General features: G+C 40.1%; 1 protein-coding gene across 1 annotated transcript in view; it reads left to right on the top strand.

Moving 5' to 3' along the window:
* The window catches only part of STK39 (serine/threonine kinase 39), a 230,965-nt gene that overhangs the window by 149,406 nt on the left and 54,010 nt on the right, over nt 1–27,549 (top strand). Inside the window, exons 13-14 of the mRNA XM_024756661.1 lie at nt 21,136–21,188; nt 25,302–25,370. Of these exons, the coding sequence (XP_024612429.1) occupies nt 21,136–21,188; nt 25,302–25,370 (122 nt within the window). The remainder of the gene's footprint in view (nt 1–21,135; nt 21,189–25,301; nt 25,371–27,549) is intronic.

Genomic DNA, 27,549 nt, shown 5'->3' with positions numbered 1-27,549 from the left:
GTATTGAATAGTGACTTGGAAAAGGGGGATTGGAGTAATGTGCCGAAAAGATATTTAGACGTACCAGAACTCAAGTGTTGGTTTAATCACATGATATACAGGAATGACTTCTTATTTCTACCTTGCCTTTTTTGCAGAGAAGACTTGAGATAACTTAAAATAGGAGGACATCAAGTAGGAGAAATAAAATGAAACTAAAATGAGATTTTAAAACTATTTTGAGAGTGGAAAGAGAATTGGACCAGGAACCCAAAGTGATATAATTACAACCAGTGAGAGGTAAATTTAGGTCTCAACTTCTTAGCAACCAGGAAATTATAGTTGTCTATGTAGTTCTCCTTTCGCGATAAAAGTAAACCTGTACCATTAAAAGATTATAGAGAGGTAAGCTTTTGCTTGAAACTAAATTCAAGAGAAATTCATCTCATGGTTCTTTCTATAAAGAACCTTGGATAACAGAGCAGAAAACTCGACTTCCTGTATTTTTGCAAAAAGTGTTGTTGAATTGTTTTTTTCTTAGATAGACCCTCCTTATAAGTCAAGGGCTTGTCCTCTTTGAATTACAGCATAAAGTTATCTCTTCTGGGGCTAAACCAGGTTCAGGTTTATATTCTTTCTGCTCATCAACTCAGAGAGGGCCCTGAGCTTAGGGAAGTTAAGGAGATACTTTTGGCAGGGAGAGGATAGCAGTTAGTCCAAGTTAAGAGTATGACAACCAGAGTGCTCCTTTGCAGTGCATTGTTCAAAGAAAATTCTTATGTATAGATATTAGACGTGCAACTAGCACTGTTGCCATTCTCATAGGAATATTCAAGAAGCTGATTTGTACAGCACCCATATGGAGGAGTCCTCGTTTGCAAACCTGCTGCAGAGAAGGAACAAAAGGCCTCTAATACTTTCCCCCAAGTATTCAGTTTATACCCCATGATTCTGAACCATACAATACAGAAGAAGTGTTTTTAACTTGAGCAAAATTATTTCACAAGTAGATGTGATTAATGGCTTCCTCTTCTATAAGCCTAAGGTACATCCTTTAGAACTTTGATTATATTAAATGCTGTGGTTTCAATACATCTCCAAGAGTTTTGCTGGAGGGTCGGAAGGACTGCATATTTTTTATTTTAGCGTTAGCAAATGTTCATCACAAACACTCCATGTTGGTTTTAGAATCCTTTTTTTTTTTTTTTTTAACAAAATCAAAAGAATCATCTGCTCTGGGAGACTCCTAGTGATTTCAATCCTGGCTTCGTCCTACCAAGCAGTAAGCTCCAGGCAGACAAGGACCAGGTCTGTTTTTTTTATTTAAATTAAATTAAATGCTTAACTAAGCATTCAACTGTGTATATGATCAACATTCACTTTATTTTCTTATTGAGATATAATTAACATACACATTATTTTAGTTATAGGTGTGGAGCATAATGATTCAGTATTTGTGTTACAAAATGATCACAGGAAGTCTAGTCAACATCCGTCACCACACATAGTTACAATTTTTTTCTTGTGATGAGAACTTTCAGGATCTACTCTTATCAACTTTCAGGTATACAATACAGTATTATTAACTTTAGTTATCTAGATTAACTTTAGTCACCATGACTATAGGTGTGTTTTGTTCATCTCTGTATGTTCTGTGCCTCACACATTCCTGCCATTAGAAGAGCTTATTAAAACACTTGTTAAAAGGATAAATGAAGCAGATTCTTACCTTCCTCTATGCTGTGTTAAAAGGGCATGACACCACGAAATTTAAAAACCAAGGCATTATTTAGATGTATTAATGAAAGAGAAATTGGAAAGAATCCCTTCTGAGAGTGAAATCGATGTTAGGTTATATTAGGAGATATATTGTGTTTTCCATTTCGATTATACATAAAATATAAGGGGGCACGTGTATGGGACCTGTGCACCTTTATCAGGTAGCAGCTGCCATGTACTAAAAGAAAGCTCTTTTCACTCAGCTTAATTATTTTGAGATTCACGCGTGTTGCATGTATAAACAGTTCACTCCCTTTTATTGCTGGGTAGTATTTCATTTTATGGATATACCTCACTTTGTTTATTCACTCACCTACTTATGAACATTTTTTTCCCACCCCCCCCCCCTTTTTTTTTTTTTTACTATTATGAGTAATGCCGCTATGGACATCCATATACAAATCTTAATGTGGACTGTATTTGGATTTCTCTTGGGAAAATACCTAGTTGTAGAACAGCCAGGTCAGATGGTGGATTTCTGTTTAACTTTTTAAGAAACTGCGAAAACAGTTCTCATAAGTGGATTTTCCATTTTGTACTCCATCAGCAGTATATGCGAGTTCTAGTTCCACTACAGCCCTGCTGTATGGTATGGTCAGTCTTCTAAATTTTAGCCATAGGTGCGTAGTGGGGTCTCATTATGGTCTTAATTTTCATTCTCTGATTAGGAGCACTGAGCATCTTTTCATGTGTTTAATAGCCCTTTGTATATCTTCTAAAATCTTGTGTCAATATTTTATTGAATTGTCTTTTTATTACTGAGTTGTAGGGATCCTTTGTATATCCTGAATATGTCCTCTGACAAATATATGTATTATGATTATATTCTCTCATACTTTGGCTTGCCTTTTGGTTTCTTAATAGTGTCCTTTTAAAAAAGTTTTAAATCTTGATAAAAAGTTTCATTTATTAATGGTTTGTGCTTTTTTGAATAACTTTACCTCAAGGTAAAATTCTTACCTCAAGGCTGCAGATATTTTCTTTTCACCTATGTTTTTCTCCAGAAGTTTTATCATTTTAGCTTTTACAGTTAGGTCTGTGGATATTTTAAGTTAATTTTTGTGTATGGTGTAAGGTAAAGGTCAACTCTCATCTTTGTTGTTCTTACAGATAACACAGTTACAGCCTCATTTGTTTGATGAGCTGAACATTTGTCAAAAGTTTATTTGTCATAATAAAAATAATGTTTGGGGGGGAGGGTTCAAAAGAATAAACTGAAAGATTGTTTCCCATCTAAACCATACACCTACATGTTGGTGTCTTTCTTTCAAGCACTATCTCCCTGCTTGCGTATGTGTTTTTAATTATTGCCATAGACATGGCTTTGTAACCTAGCTTCAGGTAACATTCCTCCAATTGTTTTTAGATTATCATCTCAACCTCACCCAAGGATCCCTATTTCACTGTTTTTTTCCATTGGTGACCAAAAATACCTACCTAGTTGTTGCTTTTATTTTTTAAGTTTGAGCTCAGTTCTGCATTTTCTTTTAAGTCTTTTTTTACCCAAATGATGATGAGTCCTTGTAGCACATCTTCTCTTTCAAATCTTAGTGGATCGTTTAAAGAGATTTTTTTCCCCCTGCATTATAAAAGTAATACACGTTCATTAGAGGAAACTGGAAAAATGCAGAACATTATAAAGAAGAAAATGATTACCCATCACTCGGGGATAAGCGCAATTAAGGTTTTGGTGTATTTCCTTCTACTTCTTTTACTCTGCACATATATTTTTTTGTTGCTCCAATTATGCTACATATGCAGTTTTGTTTTCTGCTTTTAATACTGCTTTTAATATTACATTAGATCCATCTTCTCATGTCATTAAAAATCCTTTACAGACAACATTTTAATAGCTACATAATATTGCATCCTGTGGTTATCCACTGCAGTTTATTTAACTATCTTCCTATCACTGGGGATTTAATTTGGTTCCAGATTTTTGTTGGAACCAAAATGCTGTAAAGACTGGCCTTATACAGAAAACTGTCAACTTTCTCATTTTGTATGTCAAATTCATAGATGTAGAATTGGTAGATCAAGGGGTATTTTTGAAATTTTGTAAACATATTGCCAAACAACCTTCTCAGAAGAGAGTATCAATCTATATTCCCAATAGCAGTGAAAGAAAGTCTATCGGACTGTATCTTTGTGAGCGTTTCATGCTTTGCTCATTTAATTTGGTAGATTAAAAAAGTAGTAATTGGATTTTTAGTTTGCATTTCTGTTGAGCCAAATCTCAAAATCCCCAGGTAGACAAAGTCAGGGAGGGCATGAAAAGACCATTTGATTGCTATAGGGTGTCCAAGCCCAGTAAAATAACTTACCCCTTTATAAGAAGAAATTGAAATTTCTATTATTACCCTGAAAGAATTCACACCATCTTCCAAAATGTGTTTTAGTCTTAACAGAGCAAGCCTAAGGCTTTCTCTTGAAATTGAAAAGTTTATTAAAATAGCAAAGAAAAGAAATTAGGTTATTCCGAACTTATCTGTTCTTAGCGATTTACCTGCTGAAGTCCAGCGATCATTGAATGCTCTCACTTTATCCCTTTAATAACGAAATGTGGAGGAGCAGCTTCTCCATAGCAGTCTCTTTGTTCCCTCTCCTTTCCGAACTTTTCCCTAAAAAGACAGTGTGCGCGCTCTTGCCCTCACCTTTCCTCTACAGTGGGCAGTAGGAATCTAGTGGCTAGGTTTCCCTGCGGGCTTTTAGGAAGCAGAAGCAGGGCATCTGTGGGAAGCCCTTGACTTACGAGTATCCAGGGGGTACTGCTCTTCCGAGAGCTCAACCAGACAGAGATACCCAGATAAGCCTGGAACTATATGTCACCCTCTCCCCTTAAAATCTCTGCTCCTGAGCCTGCTGTGTGTTGATACGGGTAAACAGTTTTGCTCCACTTAAGAACAGTAAGCCCAGTTTCAGACAGAGCTTAGCAGAGCTCTCAACTCTAGGGCCAGAATCTTTATGATGCCGCGGAGAAAACAATATAGCATCTGTTTTCCCACAAAGGCACATGGTGACATGTTTCTGACTCTGACGGAGTCCTGGAGTGTAACCTCCAAATGACTAACAAGTACTGGAATGGGCGAGGGTGGGGAGCCCACTCTGTGAGTCTTGTTCATCCTCTTGCCACCGGGCAGCGAGTCCTTCCCCTGTGCAGCCTTCACAGTACCGCAGTTTTGCTCATGGCACAGTAGCCACACAGATCTGAGCTAATCTCACAGAAAAAATATTCTGGAGTTATGCACTGATCTTTGGTAAACCTGCCCTTGTCTGTTTTTACGTAAGAAACCCGCAAAGGGATATTGAAATTCCTTAGTCATTTTCTTCCTAGCTTGAGACATCTGAATTTTCTCTGCGCTTGAGCATTTATTTGCCACTTTATTTTAGGAAATGTGAAGTCTGCGGATGACCTCCGTTCTGTCACCGCTGCCTTCATAGTAGTAGCAGTTCCCTTGCTGTCTAAGTGTGTGTGTTTAAGGAGAGGGTGGTAGGGATGGAGAGTAGCAGAATGCGGTAGGCATTTGGAAGGTAAAGTAAGAGGTGTTCCTGGTCCCAACATCTGAGATGGGAATTCTCTTAAGGACAGCACATCAGACACCTTTGATGCACCTCAGCTCACTCACCTGTAGAGTTTCTCTCCAGCTCTGAATGCTGTGACTGGTCGTAAACCCACTGGGCACAGTCTGTTCATCATTTTGTCTCTGTATGCTCTCTCCTCCCAAGACTCCACGTTGCCTACATGTGTCCTCTATGTGTATCTGAGTTGAATGAGTGAATTTCTCTGCTTGCCTCATTTAAAACTCACCCAGATACATTTGATCACATCTTCTCAGTTAAATGGCCTGTAAAATATTGTTTGAAGTTGAAAGAATTACATATTTGATGCATATTTTTACTTACGTTATTTTTGTCAGATGAAAGGGAGGGCAAGGTAAGAAAGGATCAAACTCTTCTCTCTGGTTTGCTTTCAAGAACTACCCATTAGGATATTTTAGAATTGCAAAAGTAGTCATATTACTTTATTATTCTAACATTAACAAGAGTCTGTAAGAAAGCATGCTGGTGATCACATGTAAGATAACTGGAGTGAAATGAAATCAAGTCTTTATGCATCCCAAGCAAAGGGAGACCATCATCACAGGCATCCTTATTTCCAGCTTTTAAAACTCCTCAAGAGTGGGAATCATTTTTTCATCCGTAACCAATCAAAAGCATGAATAACCTTCTGGGCACAGGAGGTTCCCAGAACAAGCTTGAATCATCAACAGCCAGCTTTGATACCAACTCCAAGTCTTTCACATACACAGCTGTGTGGCAGCCAGATTGAGGCTCTAGTTCGTAGGAAGCCTTTCAGGTCATTTTTATTAATGGCCACATCAACGGGCTGGAGGAGATCCGTTTGCTGAGGCGCAGATAAAAATTAGTGTTGTATTTCTTTCCCCCTCCCAGTGGGCTCAGTGGGAGATCCTGTTAGTGCTCTAAAAAGTTATATCATTGGCTTGACACCCGCTGCTCACTTGGTGAGCCAAACTGGTTTTTAATGTTGAGAATACAGAACATGGAAGTGTCATCTTCATAACGCCCCATGCTCTCAGTGAGAGCCGAGAGCATTTCCGATGACAGATCTGTAGTAACGGTGATGATGAGAGTCACAATTAAATAGCACTCTGAGCTTGGAGCACTGTTCCTTCAGGCCTTCCTGAGTCCAAGGAGGCCCTCGATGGTGGAGAGTATATAATATGAATGACATGTGTGTGCTGTCTTCTGGTGCAAAGGAAAGAAAGTTGTCAGAAATGCTGGTCAAACCATCTGCAAAATGGGTGCTTTTGTTGTGTCTCCTTCCTCAGGAAATTCCCCTAATCCCACAGACAGGATTGCATACCTTAGGCATTGTTTCATTCTTCTGCGTGTCTTTCTACCTTCACGTAAACTGTGATCTTTGATTTAACCGAACAAAGTGGAGAATTTAAATTATTCAGAAGAGAAAGAGATATGGGCTGGATTATCAAGAGAATTCTCAGCTCTTCATGGGTTTATTTCACTTTCTGAGGGTTATGGAGGATTCCAAAGCAGGCCCAGTTACCAGTCTCTTTGTCTCCTTCAAAAGCTCAGCTGGAGGGCTTCCCTGGTGGCGCAGTGGTTGCGAGTCCGCCTGCCGATGCAGGGGACACGGGTTCGTGCCCCAGTCCGGGAAGATCCCACATGCCGCGGAGCGGCTGGGCCCATGAGCCATGGCCGCTGAGCCTGTGCGTCTGGAGCCTGTGCTCCGCAAAGGGAGAGGCCACAGCAGTGAGAGGCGCGCGTACCGCAAAAAAAAATGAAAACAAAAGCTCGGCTGGAGAGTGCCAGTCTCCTCCTCCCCATCGATTCAAGCATTATTGGGATTCTTAAGGAGAAATAGAGACTTTTACCCCCCTGAAATCTTCTTATGTATGGTCTTATGGTTAGAATCTACTGTAGGACTCAGTGGAGGATTGGATACCTATACTACTGCTCAGGTTAGGTGAAGGGATAAGAAAGAACAGATCTCAGGGCAGGGGCTAATAACAGACATAAAGAACTCAATGGCGAAAGAGTGTACTTATTACTACTCTTGTTGATATTTAACAAACACTGACTAGAATGCTCGCTGTGTGCCCAGCCCTCCCATGCCTTCTCTCTGATCCTCCTACGAAGTACTTACTGTTTTTACCTTATTTTACAGAGAGCGATACTAAGACTTGGATAGTTAGGTGAATTGCCAGAAGATGTCATAAGTAGTCACTGTTTCAAGTCAGTGTTACAGTTGGCATGTGAACTCAAGAATGTTGTCTCCAGAATCCAAGCTATGATAGGCTTAGTGGACCAAGCAAGAAAAGTATGTTTTGTGCCCTTTGACTCCCCATGAAACCAACTCAGAGATTTCAGATAGAGGGTAGGAAAGGACATGAGGTGGAGAAGAAGCCAGTTACAAGGAGACGTGCTCCCTTGCCTTTTTTTACTGAAATACTAATAAGTCTGCTGTTGACATTACAGCAGCCTGAAGCAGAGCGCACAGGTGCCGTAGCAGCAGCATTTCCTAACTGGACTTTTCCGCCACCCAGAGCCTTGGCGCCAGGCAGCCGAGCCCACAGCTCGTATTTAACTGAGTCTTGTCCAGGTTGAGCCCACCCCCCTGGGTGCTGACTGTTGGCTCACTGCTCATGACAGATAGCTTCTTGGCCAGAAATCTCTTCAGTATAACAGACCCCGCTTCCCTCTCCCAGATTCATTCCTAATGTGACATCTGCTCTTTTAATCATAGCTCTGGCCCACAGAGCTACTTAAATGCCCACAGCCCAGAAACTCATTTTTTAGGTTGTTTGGATATTTACGTAGGGTTGGTTAACTCCATACCTAGGAGTTTTGTCAGGTGTACTTACATTTAATACAATGTCATGCAGCTGGTAAGGAGGAATAGCGTACCATTTGAGTCAGTTTGGTATCTTGAATATTTATTGAGAACTTACGTGGCAGACACCATGGGGAAGACATGACATCGCATCACGGCTCCTCTGGCCCATCTTTTAAATTCTGTACTTTAACTTAGAATGCCCATGATTGTTCACCTTTACCATCTCTTTATCTTTCTTATGGATATTTAGTGGCTTGCTTATTTTTGTTATCAACTAATTCTCTGACATTACATTACACTTGACAAATAATCAATGATTATTTTATTTTGCCTCACACCAATGGAAGGAGGCTCTCTTGATATGTTAATCATATTGGAAAGGGCCCCTTGACTTTTCTTTCTGAACCCCTACCCCCTCCCTAGTGTAGCGGCACTTATTTTTTGGACTTCCTTTATGAAAAGCACGTCTGTCCACCTTACAGTAAAAAAACAAACAGCAAGTACTTTGCAGGATGTACCGTATAAATATTTCTGTAGAGTGAGAACTCTTCTTTATCCAGCCTGACCTCCTTTATTTTTATTTTTTTGTGTGTGGTACGCGGGTCTCTCACTGTTGTGGCCTCTCCCGTTGCGGAGCACAGGCTCCGGACGCGCAGGCTCAGCGGCCATGGCTCACGGGCCCAGCCGCTCCGCGGCATGTGGGATCTTCCCGGACCGGGGCACGAACCCGTGTCCCCTGCATCGGCAGGCGGGCTCTCAACAACTGCGCTCCCAGGGAAGCCCCTTGACCTCCTTTATTGTATTTTCACTTAAGAGATCTAAAAAGCTAAGTCAGTCCCAAAAACTTGTCAAAGATCAACAGACCTGGTTTAAAGGTCAGTCACTTAAAAAAAGATCGTGAAGGAAATCCTTGGGTATATCTTTTCAATCAGTGATTCTAAGATACGGAAAATGTATGAAACCTGCAGTCACGCTAAGTCCTTCACTTTGTGGTGCAGTTACACACGTGGGTGTTGATTAATAAACATTCCCAGCATGTTTTTCAAAATCACTGAATTTTGAGTTATGGCTCCAAATGGTTCCAAGACTCACACATGAAAATCACTTTTACTATTTGACGATTTGTACAGCATGTGTTTGAACCCTGGCCAACGACTGTTTGGAGCATTTGGAATAAGATATATTACACCAGTCTGCTTTTGAGTCTTGTCCTCAGATATGCCTTTTGTGGAGGAGACAGCGTGGCACCATTGCAGGGTAGCCTCCATGATTCAGCTACGGGTCTTTCCAATTTTGGTGAACTGTGGATACTAGGAATTTTCCAATAAGGATGGTTGGATTTCTGGGTCATCAGTGCCATTTTATTTACTTTCTCTGGGACTGTTGAAGGGATGGTTTCTTCCTGAAACACTGTAATGAGTGCCATACATTAGTGCTCCAGAGGCCAAGAACAAATGTAGTGGTTGCTAAAGTTTATTGTAAATGTTAACTTTTAAAGATTTGCCAGGATCAGATGAGAAGGAAGAAGGCATCACACGGTGGCTGCGTTTTAAGGGCCACTTTACAGTAATAAGAAGAGTCATGCATTCAGGAGCATCACGGGGGTTTTCAAAAGGGTGTCCATGGAAAGCAGATATGACCAAACTACAGATTTCCGTTTTCCTGCTCGTGGCGATCTTCAGATTTAAAAAAGAAAATCAATTTTGTAAAAATACCTGTAAACACTTCCAGGTATTTGCCCTCACTTTAAGTCATATCATGCAAATAATGAACTCCTTCACAGCCCTTTGCCTTTTTGGAATATGTTAATCTGAATGAAGCATCTCACACTCTGCTCTCTGTGCCATTTCAGCCCTATTAGGTCCAAGAATTGGAGAATCACATAATGCCAAGTCTCAGAACACAACAAGTGGTTGCTTTTTTTTTGGCCTTGAGAGAGGTTTCGAATTTTAAAATTTTTGTTTTCACATTACCCTGAACAAAGGTCCTGTCCTAATCCAGCCTCCTGACGAGTGTGGCCTGATGTACTCTAATATACATTTATTTCCTTCAGATGCCCATCAACAACCTATCAAATGCCTATCAACAGTTTCTGTGCAACTGTGTATTTTATAAAGAGCCATTTGTGGAAGTAATTTCAGAAATGTCCAACTTGAGGATTTATGCTATCTTTGACAAAGGGTCATCCACACTAGCTTGTAAATACATTTAATTGTAGGCCATTTCTCTGAAATGGATCAAAAGGGGAAATATTGCTCAACCTCATTTATCATTAAATATAATTGTCTTCAGATCTTACCTGTGGAAAAACCAAGGAGAACTATGCTTACATTTCTAGCCTAGAGGACACTGGAATTAACATTTATTATTCATTAGGCCTTTATAGTTTTCTCCTTCATTGGATGGGTATTTTGTTTTATTTTTATTGAAGTATAATCGACATGCATTATATTAGTTTCAGGTGTGCAACACAGAGATTTGATGTTTGTATATTTTTGTGAAGTGTTCGCCACAGTAACATTTGTCACGGTAAATAGTTACAGAATTTTTTTCTTGTGATGAGAACTTTTAAGATTTATTCTCATAGCAACTTTCAGATATACAATAGAGTGTTATTATTTTAAAAAAATTTTATTGAAGTATAGTTGATTTACAGTGTTGTGTTTCTGGTGTACAGCAGAGTGATTCAGTTATACATATATATGTATTCTTTTTCATTTTTTAAATTATGGTTTATCACAGGATATTGAATACAGTTACCTGTGCTGTACAGTAGGACCTTGTTGTTTATCCATCCTATATACAGTACTTTGCATCTGCTAGTCCCAAACTTCCAAACCAATGCTTCCCCCGCTCCTCCCCCTTGGCAACCACAAGTCTGTTATGTGTGTTCGTGAGTCTGTTTCTGTTCAGATAAATTCATTTGTAGCGTATTTTAGATCCCACATATAAGTGATACATGGTATTTATCTTTCTCTTTCTGCCTTAGTTTGCTGAGGATGATGATCTCTAGGTCCATCCATGTAGCTGAAAATGGCATTCTTCTTCTTTTTTTATGACTGAGTAATATTCCATACAATACAGTGTAATTAATTATAGTCACCCTGCTGTACATTACAGCCCCATGGCATATTTACTTTATAACTGGAAGTGTGTACCTTTTGACCCCCTTCACCCATTCTCCCCACCGCCATCTCTGGTGACCACCAATGTATTCTCTGTGTTCATGAGCTTGGGTTTGTTTTGGTTTTTTGCTTGTTTTGCTAATCTTTAATGTAGCTTTCCCTGGATTCAGTTATACATATAAATCAATAGGAACATTACAAGAATAGGAAAGTTAAAATAAAGCGTAGTTCTTGCTCCTTTTGTGATCACCTAAGGTTTAAAGACTTCTGTTTTCATCTACTCACTTTATATTTATTGCAGCTCTACTAATGTTCTTTTATGGCTGACTCTCTTGATTAGTAGCACAAATTCTTTAAAGCTTTTAAGCAAAAAGTGATCCTTTCTGTGTTCTGAAGCAACAAAGTTTGGTGTTCAGCTCAGCACATGTGCAAGTTCTTGCCCAGACACAGAGCTTCCTTTTGAAGTTCAGACAGCCTGCAGCCCACCTGCCTTAGCAGCTAGTTAGCCAGCTCTCATGGGGAGGACATAAGTCAGTCTCCTACAGGTTCACAGCAGAGTGTTACCTCTGCTTCCCATGTATGTTTTAGCTCAAGTGAAAGATCTGTGTTTCATCAGCACACAGACCATCAGACTCCTTCCAGTACGTGCCAGAGTTCAGTCATGAAATCACCCATTGCAGTACTTGGCAAAGACACTCTGGGGGCATCAGGAAGCTGTCCACATAGGCCATTCATTTCTCCAGGTTCTTTGAGCTCCCTCTACTGAGGTAAATCATCAGGAAACAATGTCCCTTGGCTATATCATTTCAGCTCCCAGCAGAAATGCCATCATTCAGGTAAGATTTAATATTGTGCCTTCAGCACATGGGAGAAAAAAAATCCCATCTTTTGCACCACATAGTTGAAGACATTTGTATGAAAAAATGTTTCTGTCTTTTACACCGTAGATTTGAAGACGTTACTCAGTGTCCCTGATAAAGGTGCTTTCATAAAAAATGTCTCCGTGGTATTAATGCCAAGGGGGGGAAATGTGCCTTGCATGTTTCCTTTTTGGTAAATTAAGAACTGTATCATGCAGTATTTCCTTTTTTCGTCTTAGCTGCAAGCAAACAGAGCTAAGTTCGGTGCGCTGTTGGAGTACTTGACATCTCAAGCATGTGTAATGTTCCCTTTAACTAATTTCTGTTATTTTCAATCATCAAATGTTTGGTTACATACTTGATTTATTTTGAAAGTACTTGCATCCTTTTTTTGCAAGAATTAAACGAACCAAATCAATAGTTAGCAAGGGAGATGATACTTGGCCATAATAGAGTTTGTAGCATTTGGTGCTTTAAAGAAGTAAGCTTCCATTGTCTTGCAAATTTACTCATTCTGGAACCCTGTAAATACATTCAGCCCCGCCCACCTCCCCACATACTATATCAAACTGCATAAATACACCTGCCTTAACCTGATGTCTAGAGCCCAATTGCACATTTTTGAATTCATGTCTTAGGGGTACCTTTATGTTTTTATTGTATAATTGACTTGGCGTGTTGATGCAGGATCCTGATTCATTGAAGAGAGGTTTCCATCACAAAAACATTGATGAGTCTGGGTTTTCTGCAGTAAACCCTAACACACTTCAAACTTTCAGGCACACATGTTAACAAAGGCTGCTTCTATACTTCCATCAGTGGATTATAATCAAGAGGCATACACAAAACCCCTAAGTAAGAAGTGTGCTTAATATTTTTTTCCTGCTACTAAAACACGTGAACTCCAGCTCGACTATATTTCTGTTCTCACCAGCCCTACACGTGAGCCAAGTTTTTGTGTGGTCACTGTATCTCCCTTTTCCCTGTGGGTGAACGTGGGTTCAATAAATATGTTCGCTGGACATTCTGAATGCTGAAAAGGACTGCTACCCATGAAATATGGTTCCACAATCTTGACAGGAAGCAGAGCCCTTACACAGGAATCTGTTACAGCTCAGATGTAACACAACTGATTTTGTACTGTGTAGGTCAAACATCATTAAAATTTTATGATTAGGCTCTGAAGAGAATCTGACAAAAATGTTACCATTTTTAAATTTCTGGATGGTAGGTGCATGTGTATTTGTTTTGTTACTCTTCGCACTGTCCTCTGTGTCTGTCATGATTTTTGAAAGTATGTACTGGAGAAAACCGGATCAGATGTGTTTGTTTAGGTTGGAGAGTGGATCGGGTTGGGGAGAGGAAACAGCTGTATCCTCTTCTTGGCAGGCATGGAGATTTTCAAGAGGTTTCTGTTAAAGAACAAAACCTTAACCTAGTTTGGACTCTTTCCAGATGAAAACTATTGTTTGTAGACAGGAAAGGTGGTTATTTATGATAATTTTTTGCATGTGATTTATTCATAGGTGTCAGCCTGGTACAGAGCATCAGAAATTTCTGTATGCAAGGCTCTGCATATGCACCTCTAATTTAAGTGTCTGCTGTGTGAAATCATAGGCAGCCAGATTGTCTGCTCCCTGCAGGCTACAAATCTAAAAGGGTCCTTCAGCACGCTCCACAGCAGTGGGAGGCTCCAGAGTCCTTAGCCTGTGGTTTTAGTTGCAGAAAAACCTGCAGACAACCAGCACGTAAGGTCAAATTTTTTGGTATGTCAAGATACCTTATTTAAAGGAACCCGTGTCTGTGCGTGTACAGGTGTGTGTGCTTGCACATATGCATATGTATGTTTGTCACTGCTCTTGTTTTTTTTTTTTTTTTTCCTTTTCTTTTCTTTTGGTTAAAGGGAACAGTATGATATCCTGATCTGTTTGACATTGATCATGAGCTGTGTGATGCTGCATGGCTTCATGTAGACTAGAATTCTGGATGCTACGAACTTATATACTTTCTAGACTATAGGCATCATTCTGGGTGTCGAGGTATAATGCTGAGAGGAATTTTCACTTTCACTTTTTAGGACACTCACTGGTCTAAAAGGCTCTTTTGAGGCAAGTCAAATGCAAGGCCGGGGGGTGGAGGGGAGAGGGAGGTATAGACTCAGTTACTCTTCTCACACTCCTGGAGCATGTGCCTTGTGGTGCGTGGAGATACATACGTATAGGAGAGCTTTGATTTCAGGCAGGCCTTTGGGGCACGGTGCTGGTGGGTACAGCGGTGGCTCTCCACCTTTACTTCTGCCATCACATCCATCATACGTGATACAAATTCCCATCAACACCACCTGTCACTGCATGCAGTAATTCTTAACTAGGGGCGGGAGGTTACTGGGGGAAAAAACTTCTTTCTTTAGAGATTGTGCATCCATCCCCTGCCTGCAGCTTGAGAAACCACCAGGTGGAGAATAAAGAGCAGTCATCTAGGAATCTCAGTCCCTGGTTTGGGTGTCCTTTCTGCCATGAGTGGCTACTAAGATAGGGCTGACACCTAGTAGGTGATCAATAAGGATTTAGGGAGTGTTGAGTGAATTAACCAGCTGTGTAGCCTTAAGCAAGCCACTTAATCTCTGTGGCTTCTGTTTCCTCACCCGAGGAATGAGGGAAATGGATTAGATGACCTCCAGGGCCCCTTTCAGTTGTAAAATTATATGATTCTGTGATTGGACCTTTACCCCAGAGGAAGATTAATTTGACAGGAGTATGAAGGATGGATAGAGTGAGAGCCAAGAGGTGGGGAATGCTCCTTCCTCTGAATCAGTCTGATATTTCCTTTTATGCCACTATTTTTAAAGCACGCATTTACCTTGGGGTCTTCCCGGTGATTTTACATAGATCAGCTGTCATTCTCTGGGCAGATGGTAAACTCATTCAGGACTGGAACCACGGCTGTCTGCCCACTTCTGTGTGCCTCAAAATTTAAGGCATCACAATGCCTGTTAGTGGCGTGAGGGAGCCACATGGTGCTTTCACAGTTTGCTTAATCTGTGAGGGAAGCTGAGGAAACTGCAGGTGAGGCAGGGGAAGCAGCTGGTGAGGGTCTGAACTGCAAAGTGAGCTTGGATGAGTCCGGGTGAGTCTCCAGCTTTTACGGCAGTCTAGTTAGCTGACTTAAAGACCCTGTTCTGGGAAAGCCCGGGGTGAGGTAAACGTGGCCTGGCCATAGGAAGCTTCTTTTTTCTCTTCCTGATTCTTTTGTCACTGGCCTTACGCTGTAGGTGTCCTTCAACTTATCGCTATGTTGGCATTTTTCACATCTCATGAAGTACAGCAGTTTTCTTCCTGGGCTACACATTCATCTACTAAAGGTCACACCCTGAGTAATAGCTCTCTCACCTTTTGTGGCCCTTTTCCCTTCTGCTGTACATCTTTAGTTTTAGCAGCAGCTTTCTCTGTGTATATCTGCATGGTGCCTGTGAGTGTGGATAAAATACTCTTTGGTCGTTAAACCATTTATTCTCATGTGCAGCAGATAATGGTGGTGACCTGCCCTTGGTCAGTAGTAGTGGAGTCTTAGAGAAATGGATGACCTGAGAAACTTAAGGAAGGTATAGCCCACGGGTCATGGCAGGTGGCTGGTCATGGTGGGGAGACGGACAAGAGCAGGTCTCAGAGGGTCATGCTGAGGATTTGGGATCTTGCTTTAAGAATAAGGGGACGGAAATGGAGTTTTTCAGCAAGGGAGTGACCTGACTGGGTTTTCGGGTACAAGCTGACTGACTCCTCTGGAGACCATGAGCTTGAATGTGGAGAGACCAGTTAGGAGCCCCTGCAGTCTCAGGGCGGGGCTGATAGAGCCTCAGGTAAGGGTTGTGCGCTCCAACTGACTCCTAGCCCGACATGTTTGAAAGGTCCCCATCCTGCTCCCGAGAGGGGCAGACGCTCTAGGGGTCCAGGAGTCCCTCTGGACTTCCTCGGACACCAGCAGCTTTCCCCTCACCTGGAATGTTGTTGGCTAAGAAAATCCCCTGCTGCTTAGGAGGGAGGGGCCACCTCAGGATCCTGGGGAACACTGTACCTACCGCCCTTACAGGGCTCCTGAGTGGTGTTACTCCAACTACATCCTTCAGCTTCAGAGCTTGGGGAACTGGTTGACTTTCAGCCTCACTCCAGAGCACCCTGTGATGGAGGGTACGCAGCGCCAATGGCACTTAGAGTTTATGATGCCCTTCGACAGTGAGTGGTCTTTGGACTTCTAAGCGTTTTGCTTCCATCTGGTTCTTGGGGGGGTGCCTGTGCCCCCATATATTTGTTGGCATGGGCTAAGAGACATTCGTGTGCAGCTGAGGGATGCAAATAGTTCTGAGCTGGCCTTTTAGTTTGGGAGCCCTCCAAAAGCAGTAACTCTTTCAGGTTGTCTTGACATGGTAAATTCAGAGGTGCAGGAAAGTGCTACATCCTGTAAAATATATACTTCAACTGTCCGGGCCTCCTGCACCTCCACCACCGGAAGGGTACGTGTTCACTCATGTGTTGGTCATCACCACCCTCTTAGCCAGAGGCCTCCATTGAGTGTTCACTGTGTCCCTTGCAGATGAATCGAAAGAGCAAAAAGAAAACCCCTATGCATGCCAGACCGTATCTGGGAACTTCTCACTTTGAATGGACATCGCAAAAACTAAAATTTAACGAAATTAAGCCCCAGTCCTGTTTCGTCGTAACCAGGTGGTGCTGAGTAGAGGTTGCCCCCTTGCAATGTGGAATAAGTTTTCCAGCTGGCATAGTCCCCACATTTCCCTGGTTTTTTTTTTTGTTTGTTTGTTTTAAATACACTTTCTGCCATACTCCTTTAACGTTCCTGCAGTAGTGCTTTCAAATTGCTTGTGAGAGTATAAATTGATACAACTTAAATGAAAGGAAATTTGACAGTATCTAGCAAATTGTAAATATATGTATCCTTTGACCAAGCAATTTTCTTCTAGAAAATTTATTTTTATACTCACATATTTGCCAAGTGACATAAGAACAAGGTTATTCATTGAAGCATTATTTATAATAGTGAGACTAGAAACAATCTATTCATAGACTGGTGACTGGTTAAAGAAGGATATGGCATACAACAGAATACTACGTAGCTGTAAGTGAACAGAAAAGAATGAGAAAGCTCTCTGTGAACCTATACGGAGAAATTCCAAGGTATTAAGTTAAATAAAAGGCAAGGTGCAGAGCAGCATATAGAATGCTACTACCATCTCCCACTTGAATTAAACAGGCTAGAGGGAACTCTGTATGTGTATTTGCTAGAGCATACGTAGAAAATCTCAGGAAGGATGCACAGAAAACCTACAGCATGATTGCCTCTGTGAGGTAGACCGGGAAGATGAGTGACAGGAGTTGAGAGGGCTAGATTTCATGGAATACCCTATTGTACTTTTTGATTTTTAAGCGATTCTTAAGCCGTGTGATTGTATTACCTATTTTAGGAAAGAAATTTTTCTGCCTGAGCCCTGTAGGCATTTGCGTCTGTGATGCAGTATATACTCCAATAAGAAATAAGGGATTGTGCCTTACCAAGTTGAAGAGTTTGTTGTTTTGGGACTTTTTTTTAGGATTGAAAGAGTTTTTTTAATAAGAGTTATTAAAGGTCCCCTGGGTCTTGAAACTGTTGCTCTCAAGTTATTAACGTTTCTTCTGGAAAGTTGCACAGACATAGTGTCTGGCTTTAAATCATACCTATTTTCAGCTTCCCTTAAATCAGGAGTATCTTGTGCCATATCAATTAAAGTAAGTGTACTTTCAATTAAAGGTGTTAAGTATGAGTCCAAAAAAGATTAATTCTTTGTGAAAGGATGACCTTCAGTAGTTAGATCCAATTAGGCATTTTTCCAACTATATTTCATCCTGATGGGACAAGTCTACTACACACCATGAATCACTGTGATCTTTTCAAAGGTGGGTATTTTAGGTTCAGAGTCATAAAAGAATGACGTGACTAGGCAACCTCCATAACTTGAGCCACCGTTGATGTAGATAAAGATTATGGATGTTGGGTATGTATTACTTTTGTGGGATTGATATGTAAAGAATAAGGATGTGCATGATGATATGTTGGATATGGTTCTCATACCTCTCTGCTCATGACCTTAGTAGAACAAACTAATTTAGACAAGCCCGATCAAAAGAAAAAGAGGAAAGGAACAATGGCATAAATTATGGTCACACCTAATTCCTTTTCATTTTTCCTCCTTCTGTCATCTCATTATTCAACACACTATAAAATAGCTTGCTTTCCTAGTGATTATTTTTTCTTTTTGAATTGTTGTAGTCCTAATTCAACCTTTGCTGATGCACAACACACAAAATGAAGGCATAAATGAACGCTTGCTGATCTTTTTACAGTAACGTGTAAAATGTTGGGGAATATTAGTTTTCGCTCAAAAGTTAAAGGGAATTGAACATTTGTATTTGCGTTAGGTATTTCCAGTATGGAATTGTTGCTCCTCACTCTGCCACTCATTAACTTTGTAAAAAAAAAAACCATTGAATACCAAAAAATGGGAAACAAGTAATACCTGCTTTGTATATTTCAAAGGTTTATTATCAGGATCAGATGAAATCTGGTATCAGTATTTCTCAAAATGTGGTCCTGTAACCCCCGGGGGGTCCTTGAGACCCTTTCAAGGAGCTTATGAGGTGGAAACTATTTTTATAATAATATTAAGAAAGTGTCGGCCTTTTTCTCTCTCATTGTTTCACATACATACAGTAGAATTTCCAGTAGCTGGCTACATGATACATGATACTGCAGCAGATTGAATACAAAGGCAAATATAAGAATCCAGCTACCTGAAGACAGACATTACAGAGGTTTACAAAAATAGAAAACAATGCATACTTTTCACTGATTTGTTTTTCTTTTGGAACGTAAAATAATTTTATGTAAAAAAATTTTTTTTTTTTTGACATTAACATGTGATGGACTGATTTTCATTTTCAAGTGAATTAATAAATATTTTAAAACTTATCAGTTTTAATACCTAATACAGTAAATATTGATAGGTACAACCGACATAAACAAAAGTTCCTTAGGGGGTCCTTGATACTTTTTAAGAATGTAAAAGAGTCCTAAGACCAAAAAGTTTGAGAACTGCTGACGGATATGAAAACACTGTGTAATGTGTAGTGACATTGTAGTTTATGAAGAAAATTCAGGCAACATGCAGACAGCCCTTCCAGTGCAGGCACTGGTTGTTCATGGCCCACTCCACCTCCAGGGCAGGCTTGCTTTCCCTGGTGTCCAAGATGATCTCTGAACCATCTACAGTTGCCTGCAATTTCATGTGTCGGTCATGTGTCTGCTTTTTTAGTGGGAGCATTCACAATTTTCACAGTTTTCAGATTCTCAGAAGGTCCTGAAAGAAGCACAGCTATAGGAATTGCTAATGTCCGCTAGTTCCCATTCTGTCTTCGAGGGGAGTAGCAATAAAGTCGTGGTGCGGACACCCGAGAGGAGATGCTGAGGTTCCAGGCTCTCATGTCGGTAGCCTGGGCTTGGTTGTCTCTGGAGTTCCTGACCCTTTACCTCTCTGGTTGTGGAAGGTATTAGACTTGGGTCAGCTTCTTTAGGCACTGGGAGAAGGGCTTTCTCTCAGTTGGTACCATGCCTTTGTCATCGTTCTGGGCCTCCTCACACTTGGTGTCGTAGGATGTGGTAGGACATAAAGAACCACCATCAGGCTATGGACCAAAAAGGGCCCATAGACTGACATCATCAAGATTCAGGCACTGTACCTAGAGACCAGGAGATATTACCAGAGTTTTAGAGTATCAAAGGGTTTGATCAGACTTTCCTGGCACTGGAAGGAGGATGTTCAGGGCTTGGTGTTCAGACCGTCTCTGTCTCTGTCTCTGGCACTCTTGGCAGCTGAGCAAAGGGTTGAATGCATACAGAAATTACTATTTCATGTGTCCTACTGCAGTTTCCTAAAAGTTTTTTTTTTTAATTAACTTTAATTCTAGCATCTGTCGAGAGTTACTCATAATATTTTAGTGTTCTTATGAGAAAATAAAACCATTCTAATTATAACTCACTGGCCTTTACTATTATGTCTTGAAATTAATATGAATGGAAAACTCATATCTTAGATACTTATTTGTTCCATATTTCCCCAGTGTCATTTGATATTTTGATTGAATGTACATAATGTGTCTATTGTAGTTTTATGTAAGCATTTTAAATTTCTTAAAAGTTTTATATATTCAGTGGGCAATTTCATAACATTCAGAGGTCCCCCTCTATTTAGATAAAATTTTTAACAACAAAATACACATCTTATTCTGGACATTTTTGTTGTATGATTTAATGTATAGTGCTGTTGTGAAATTTATCGCTAAGGCTATCTTCCTTGTTTGTTTCACTTTTAAAAATAATTTGAGGGGACTTCCCTGGTGGTACAGTGGTTAAGACTTCACCTTCCAATGCAGCGGGTGTGGGTTCAATCCCTGGTCGGGGAGCTAAGATCCTACAGGCTTCTCGGCCAAAAAACCAAAACAAAAAACAGAAGCAATAGTGTGACAAATCCAATGAAAACTTTAAAAATGGTCCACATCAAAAAAAAAAAAAAAAAAACTTAAAAAAATAATTTGATAAAATACTATTTTCCCAGGAAAGATATGAAAAATGTATTGAATACTATTTATGCTAGACTAAAAGCTTCTGAAATTTTTAATTATGGAATTAAATTTAACGTTACTGATTTAGTGTAGATTTTATAAAAGGAGCATTTAGTTTTGGAATTTTGTGATACAATCATGTTTGTATAAGGTAAATTCAATCAGTTAAACAATTTCTCCCTTCATTCTTGTCATAACTGCCTCTTCCAGTGGAAGAAGTATTTAGAAGTAACCCACAACTATTAAATGCTATCTATATGTCAGAAGCATCTTGTAAAAATTGGAATACATTTAGTTTGGTTAAACTCTGCTTCATTAGATTTTAATGTGCTATTTGTTATGTATTTCAGGAATTCCAGAAAGGAACTTAATGATATACGATTTGAGTTTACTCCAGGAAGAGGTAAGCTTTAATTGAAATTATCATTTTATTGCTACCAAGAGCATTTCAGAAATTACTAGCATGTGGTTATAATTTGCTATTCAAAAATGTGTTCTCTAAAAACAAAGGAGGGAAGGAAGGAAGAAAGGAAGGATTTGCAATAATTGTGGGGAATCCAAACTGAACCCACTACTGACTGCATGAATTCCAGTGACACGTGCTGCACAGAATATACACACTTATAAATTACATCTGTTAGCTCGACCATGAAAAGAAGTGCTGGCGTGGTGATTCGGGGCCTAAAAGACATTATGATGCGTGTGATGAGACGCGTGTAGCAGTCTTAATTAGAGTTGAGCAACAAACAGTGACATCAGACCAAAAGGTAGCATACTTTGCCTGTCTGTTGTCGGTTCAGATTACACGAAGCCTGTGCTGAGGAGTATATGGGCCTCTACTTGCTGCAGGCACCGCTAGGAAACTTGGTAGGAACAGTGCTAGTCTTGCAGCTGAATATAATTTTAGTATTTTGAGTAGTTATTAAAATAGTTTCAAGGCTAGACTGGTTGCTCTTTTAGCACCTGGATGCCTGGAAGTCATTGAGCCATGTCCTGTTTCTTGGTGTCTCTAGCACCTGGCAGGTGCCTGGTATGCACGAGAATCTCAAGTCATTTTGGTTAATTATTGGATACAGGCTTTGGAGATCATGACTTCAGTTGTTAAACAAAAATTGCTCTTTGCACTCTTTACTTCATAACCAAAACAATCTAGAGAAGTGAAAAACAGATGCTAATGCTGAGACTGGAGCTGTTCAGCTTGATCTCTGGTTTCAGACTTTTATATACATGAAAACAGCCTCGATGTCTCATTAGTCTTATACATTTGAACATTTTAATATATGTAAGCTAATAACATTCTCTATTTTATGTATTAGAACTCCACATAAATTTTTATTCGATTAAATAAATTGTATTTGCTAAAATTTTGAAAACCCGAAACTTTCTAGCTTGATAGCTAGTCTATCAGTTAACTGCTTGACCTCCCTGCTATTATCAACTGTAAGAAGACACAAACTCAAATGCTTACAGGAGCCAAAGTGAATGGTGGGAACTTCAGTAAACCAAAGAGTTCTGTCTAAATACATTCAGGTTCAGTGCCCACCAAACAAAATATGTTCCTGGGCCATAGGTGGTCAGTCATAGATTCACTGGCCCTGATGTCTAGTCCCCTGTAAACACAAAGATTTCATGATTTCCAGTATATTTGAATTAAATTAAACATATCTTTTTACAAAAGAAATGTGAATAAGGCCCTAGTGAATTTCCTAACTGATCTTTCTTTCTGGGGGCAGTCTTTGACAATTTAGAGTCAGTCTGTGAAATTAAACAGTTGCCGGTTGCTGTTATCAAAAAGCTGTTTTGTCATAATATAAAGATATGGAGCAGCCAATACTGTAATAAAATCTAGCAATTATATAATAAATGTTTCAAGTATAGTAAGTAAAAGAATTCTTATTTTAAGGGTTTCTTTTCATCTGATTGTGTAAGATTGACAGTGGCAATAAGAATCAATTTTAATTTCAAAGGTACCAAGGAAATGAATTTCTGAGTTGAGGATTGCTGGGGATAAGACAGCCTTATCAGCGTTACCTGGCCCTTTGTGCTAGCTTTGGCAACCTCATTTGCCATGGTTAGATTCAGAGTCTCTGTTTTTGTTGCCCAGACAGAAACCATAGTGCTCGCTTCCTGATGATAGCTGGCCTTCCCTGGGGAGCGAGCACAGCCGTTTAGTTTCAGAAACACCATAGCTATATCACTGTACCTCTGTGATTACTGATGCTGTCTGCATTTGAGATGTTGTTTGCGCTCGATCTGTGCATGCATACCATGTGTACTATGTCTCTGGTGTATACACAGATAAATATATACGTCATTGAGTGTATAATAGGAACATATCAAATATTCTGTCGTCATTTGAGGGCAAGCCCTTTGTGTTTACTATGTTGCTGTAATGATCTAGAAAGCAGGGTGTACGTGATTATGATTATTTAGCCCGTTTACACATTAGGAATGTCAAGCAGCTTAAAGAAAAATAAATTACCAATTACCTTCAAGTTTTTGTTCTAAACTATTACTGATATATTACTTAACATGCATGAAAAATAACTGCTTAATGGCACACACACAGACAAGGAATATTTCCATTTTGACCAACCAGCACAACCCTTTTGCTATTTTAATATGACTCATTTGGTACCCAAGAGTCCTGAAAATAGTCAGAGGTGCTGTACACTTTGATCATTTGGGAACGTTAATTTGCTTCCGTACTGCTTTAGTGCTAGCCCTCAATGTGACTTTGTTGATTATTCCATTCTCAACTACTTTCTTTGATTATAGCTCCTTACTCAAGTGTAAGATCTTACTGATACTTTAGAGATGGTGGTAACACATCCAGTTGCTTTTAACCACTGACTACTCTGTGCCCGGTGTCTACGAGGCAGGCACTTTAATTCAATAGGCTTCTTTTCCTGAAGTTTCTAGTGGCATCCAGGAAGATGGCGATTGTGAGGCTGAATGTTCTAAAGCTACATCATTTTCAGAGTAGAGCCTTTCATTATGCTACCTTGGGTTCCATGCTATGAGAGGTTTTATCTCTGAGAGAATTTTATAAGGTGTTTCTTGTACTTCTAACAGTTAAGGACAAGGCCCAAGATAAGCCCACCTTTTTTTTTTATTTTTAAGCGCACCTTGTATGGAATTTCATTATTTAGTAAGATTCCTATGTTTTTCTTTTCCATTTTCTTCATTCCATTTCACTGAATGAGTAAAATGATAGAATACCACAGTTTCTCTGAAAGTACAAGGAATATGTATCAGCTCTCAAATTGTTATTGGAGATTTAGGAAATAGGGCCATGTATGAGGGAGAAAGAGCACAAGGGTGTAAGGAGCATTTCACATGACCTTTGACTGCCCCATCATCATCAATTACCATTTGTTGAGTAATTACTATGAGTCAGACCCTGGGCTATTAAAGCACATTAAAGCCCAGTGTGAAAGATAATTGTACCTTCAACTATGTGCTCATGCAGGTACACTACACACACACACCCCACACACTTGAGCCCACTTACATAGTCACCACATGTGAAACACAGACTAAGCAGGGAAACCCAGTCTGTGTTGAGGAAAGGCTTTGGCATAGCAAACTGCAGTTCAGTTTAGGTGCTTGTTTGATTCAGGAGCTATGCTTTCCCAGTTTCTTCTTATCCAGCTATAGTATGGGCTATTTGTGAGAATATCAGGCCGCCATGGAGACCATGTCATCTCCCTTGTGAAAACGTAGGGGTTCATAATGGTTCTTTGAGCACATGGCAATTTATCAATTTCCCTTTACAAAGTCTTCAAACAGACTTCTCACTATTATCGTGTTCGTGTATAACCTCTCAATTAAGTAATTTCAGTTATATTCACTTGCTACAGCCTGTTCAGTCCCATCTTTATGAGATTGCTAACTCCTGTCACTTATCATTGAGAAACTACATTCTTTTATCCAACCACATTTTCTAAGAGAATGAGTCTGTTGCTATCAAATGATCAATGTCATGTTAAAGGATTTTCTTAATAGCATAAATTTAAAGAGCTCATCTTAATAGTCCAACAAGCTCATAGGCTGTTCGTACCAAATATAAGGTTGTATCAAATGCTACGTCTTCAACCTTTGCCATAAGTTCTAACTCAGTAGCTACTAATGATAGAAAAGGATTGATGGTGGCTGGAGTTTACCTTGGCAAGAAAGAAGAGCAGTGTTCATAGGGAACAGTTATGAGCTAACTTCTAGAGGGGCATTTGAGAATAATTCAGATAGTAGACAAAGGGTAATAGTTTTTTGGTTCAATAAAAATGAAACAATACGTTTGTAAAACCTCTGTTGAATAAAGAGCAGGATGCAAATTGTACATGGCAAAAGTATTTCACATTTTGCTTCTGATTTTTCCTCCTGATAGAATCTGAATTGTTGAATTGAAACACACATGGGTGATTTTTCTAAATGAAAAATCTATATTTTACATTGTACTGGATTTTGGGGTTTTATTGTATGGTTACTGATACATCTTCATTTCACGTTTGGGCAGATACGGCAGACGGCGTTTCTCAGGAGCTCTTCTCTGCTGGCTTAGTCGATGGTCATGATGTAGTTATAGGTAAGTCACTTTTTAATGCATGTAGTGTCATTTTGTTGATACATCAAATGGAAATGCACTTAGAAACAAAAGTTTTCATAAAGGAATAATTCTGTGAATTTCTGAAAATTTCTTGAGTTCTTTTATGTGAAATAGGTATATTTAAGAGTCATATTTAACTTCCTGTTTCAAAAGCTCTTAAATGTAATTCTGTTCCATTTGTCTGGATGTGATTTATCCAATGCAGAACGTCACTTATTGGAGATAAAACAAAGAACCTAGAAGACTGAAACGTCCATGACATAGCAAACCCAAGATACTATAAATTCCATGCAGCAAAGTATGGGAGCTTCTGAGGTCCTTTCTCTGAGTTTCTCTATTCTGTTTCCTAGCTCTTAGTAAGGTTCATTCATTATAAAGTTTTAGGTTGGTTAGGACTTAACGATCATTCAGGCCAGTTCTACCATTGTGTAGACAAGGAAGCGAATTCCTAAAGTGATTCAGTGGTTTGTCCAGGGCCATGCAGCTGGGTTGTGGCAGAATCACCACACTTTGAGACTGTGGCTCTTTCTACTACTTTTAGAATCAAGAAAAAGCTGCGTGGAAATAGGGGAGCCTGCTAGCTCTAGGCATGCTGATAGGAGCAAGAAATGACTGCTGGCCAAGCAAGGCAGAAAAGCTGTGTAGAGGCAGAAAGTGTCATCTAAGAAAAAGCATAGCCTGATTCTCCCTAGGGTGAGGGTGAGGGTGAAGGACTCCACACTCTTCAGCAAATTCTAAGTTTATGAAGATTTTATAATGTAGCCTATTACTGCATATTGGTAATGAAGACCCTAAGTAATAAGGATGAGTTAATATTAATTATGACATTATGTTCATTATATTAATTATATATAATATAATTATAACACTATAATAGTATTATGATAAAAGTTTCTTTAAAAATATTCAAATCAAAACCAATCCTTGAAATAGCTTGGGTCCTCCTTTTTAATGAGGCATTTACAGCTGCAAGTTTCCTCTCAGCACTGCTCTTGCTGCATCCCATAAAGTTTAGTATGTTACCTTCATTTCCATTTGTCTCAAAGCATTTTCTAATTTCTCTTTTGATTTCTTTTTTAACCCATTAGTTGTTTAGGGGCATGTTGTTTAATTTCCACATATTTGTGAGGTTTCCAGTTTTTCTATTATTGGTTCCTAGTTTCGTTCCACTGTGATTGGAAAAGATACTTTGTGTGATTTTACTCTTTTAAAAATTATTGCAGGGACTTTTCTGGTGGTCCAGTGGGTAAGACTCCACGCTCCCAGTTCCGGGGGGCCCGGATTGAATCCCTGGTCGGAGAACTAGGTCCCGCATGCATGCCGCAACTAAGGAGTCTGCGTGCCGCAACTAAAGATCCTGCGTGCCACAACTTAGACCTGGTGCAGCCTAAATAATTTTTTTTTTTTTTTTTTTTTTTTTTTTTTTTTTTTTTTTTTGCGGTACGCGGGGCTCTCACTGCTGTGGTCCCTCCCGCCGTGGAGCACAGGCTCCGGACGCCAGCGGCCATGGCTCACGAGCCCAGCCGCTCCTGTGTTTTAACTTTTTTAAAAAAATCACTTACTTGAAATAAATCCTTCCCCCAAAATACTGGAGTGTGTCACTAAGAGGGAGCTTGAGGTAGATGTACTTACCCATCAGAATAGTTTGTTCTGGGCTTCCCTGGTGGTGCAGTGGTTGGGAGTCCGCCTGCTGATCTAGGGGGCATGGGGTCGTGCCCGTGTCCGGGAGGATCCCATATGCTGCGGAGCGGCTGGGCCTGTGAGCCATGGCCGCTGGGCCTGTGCGTCCAAAGCCTGTGCTCTGCAATGGGAGAGGCCACAACAGTGAGAGGCCCGCGTACCACACACACAAAAAAAGAATAGTTTGTTCTTAGAATCTCTATAACGTACATCATTATAAAGTAAATTGTTTGGGCTTCCCTGGTGGCGCATTGGTTGAGAATCCGCCTGCCAATGCAGGGGACACGGGTTCAAGCCCTGGTCCGGGAAGATCGCACATGCCGCAGAGCAACTAAGCCCGTGCCCCACAACTACTGAGCCTGCGCTCTAGAGTCCATGTGCCACAACTGCTGAAGCCCGCGCACCTGGAGCCCATGCTCTGCTACAAGAGAAGCCACCGCCATGAGAAGGGTGCGTACCACAATGAAGAGTAGCCCCC

This window comes from Neophocaena asiaeorientalis, unplaced genomic scaffold, assembly GCF_003031525.2.
Source record: "Neophocaena asiaeorientalis asiaeorientalis breed wild unplaced genomic scaffold, Neophocaena_asiaeorientalis_V1.1 scaffold6, whole genome shotgun sequence".
In the NCBI taxonomy this organism is placed as follows: Eukaryota; Metazoa; Chordata; class Mammalia; order Artiodactyla; family Phocoenidae; genus Neophocaena; species Neophocaena asiaeorientalis.
Note: the sequence above shows the minus strand (reverse complement) of the source record. Positions and strands in the feature narration are given on the sequence as shown.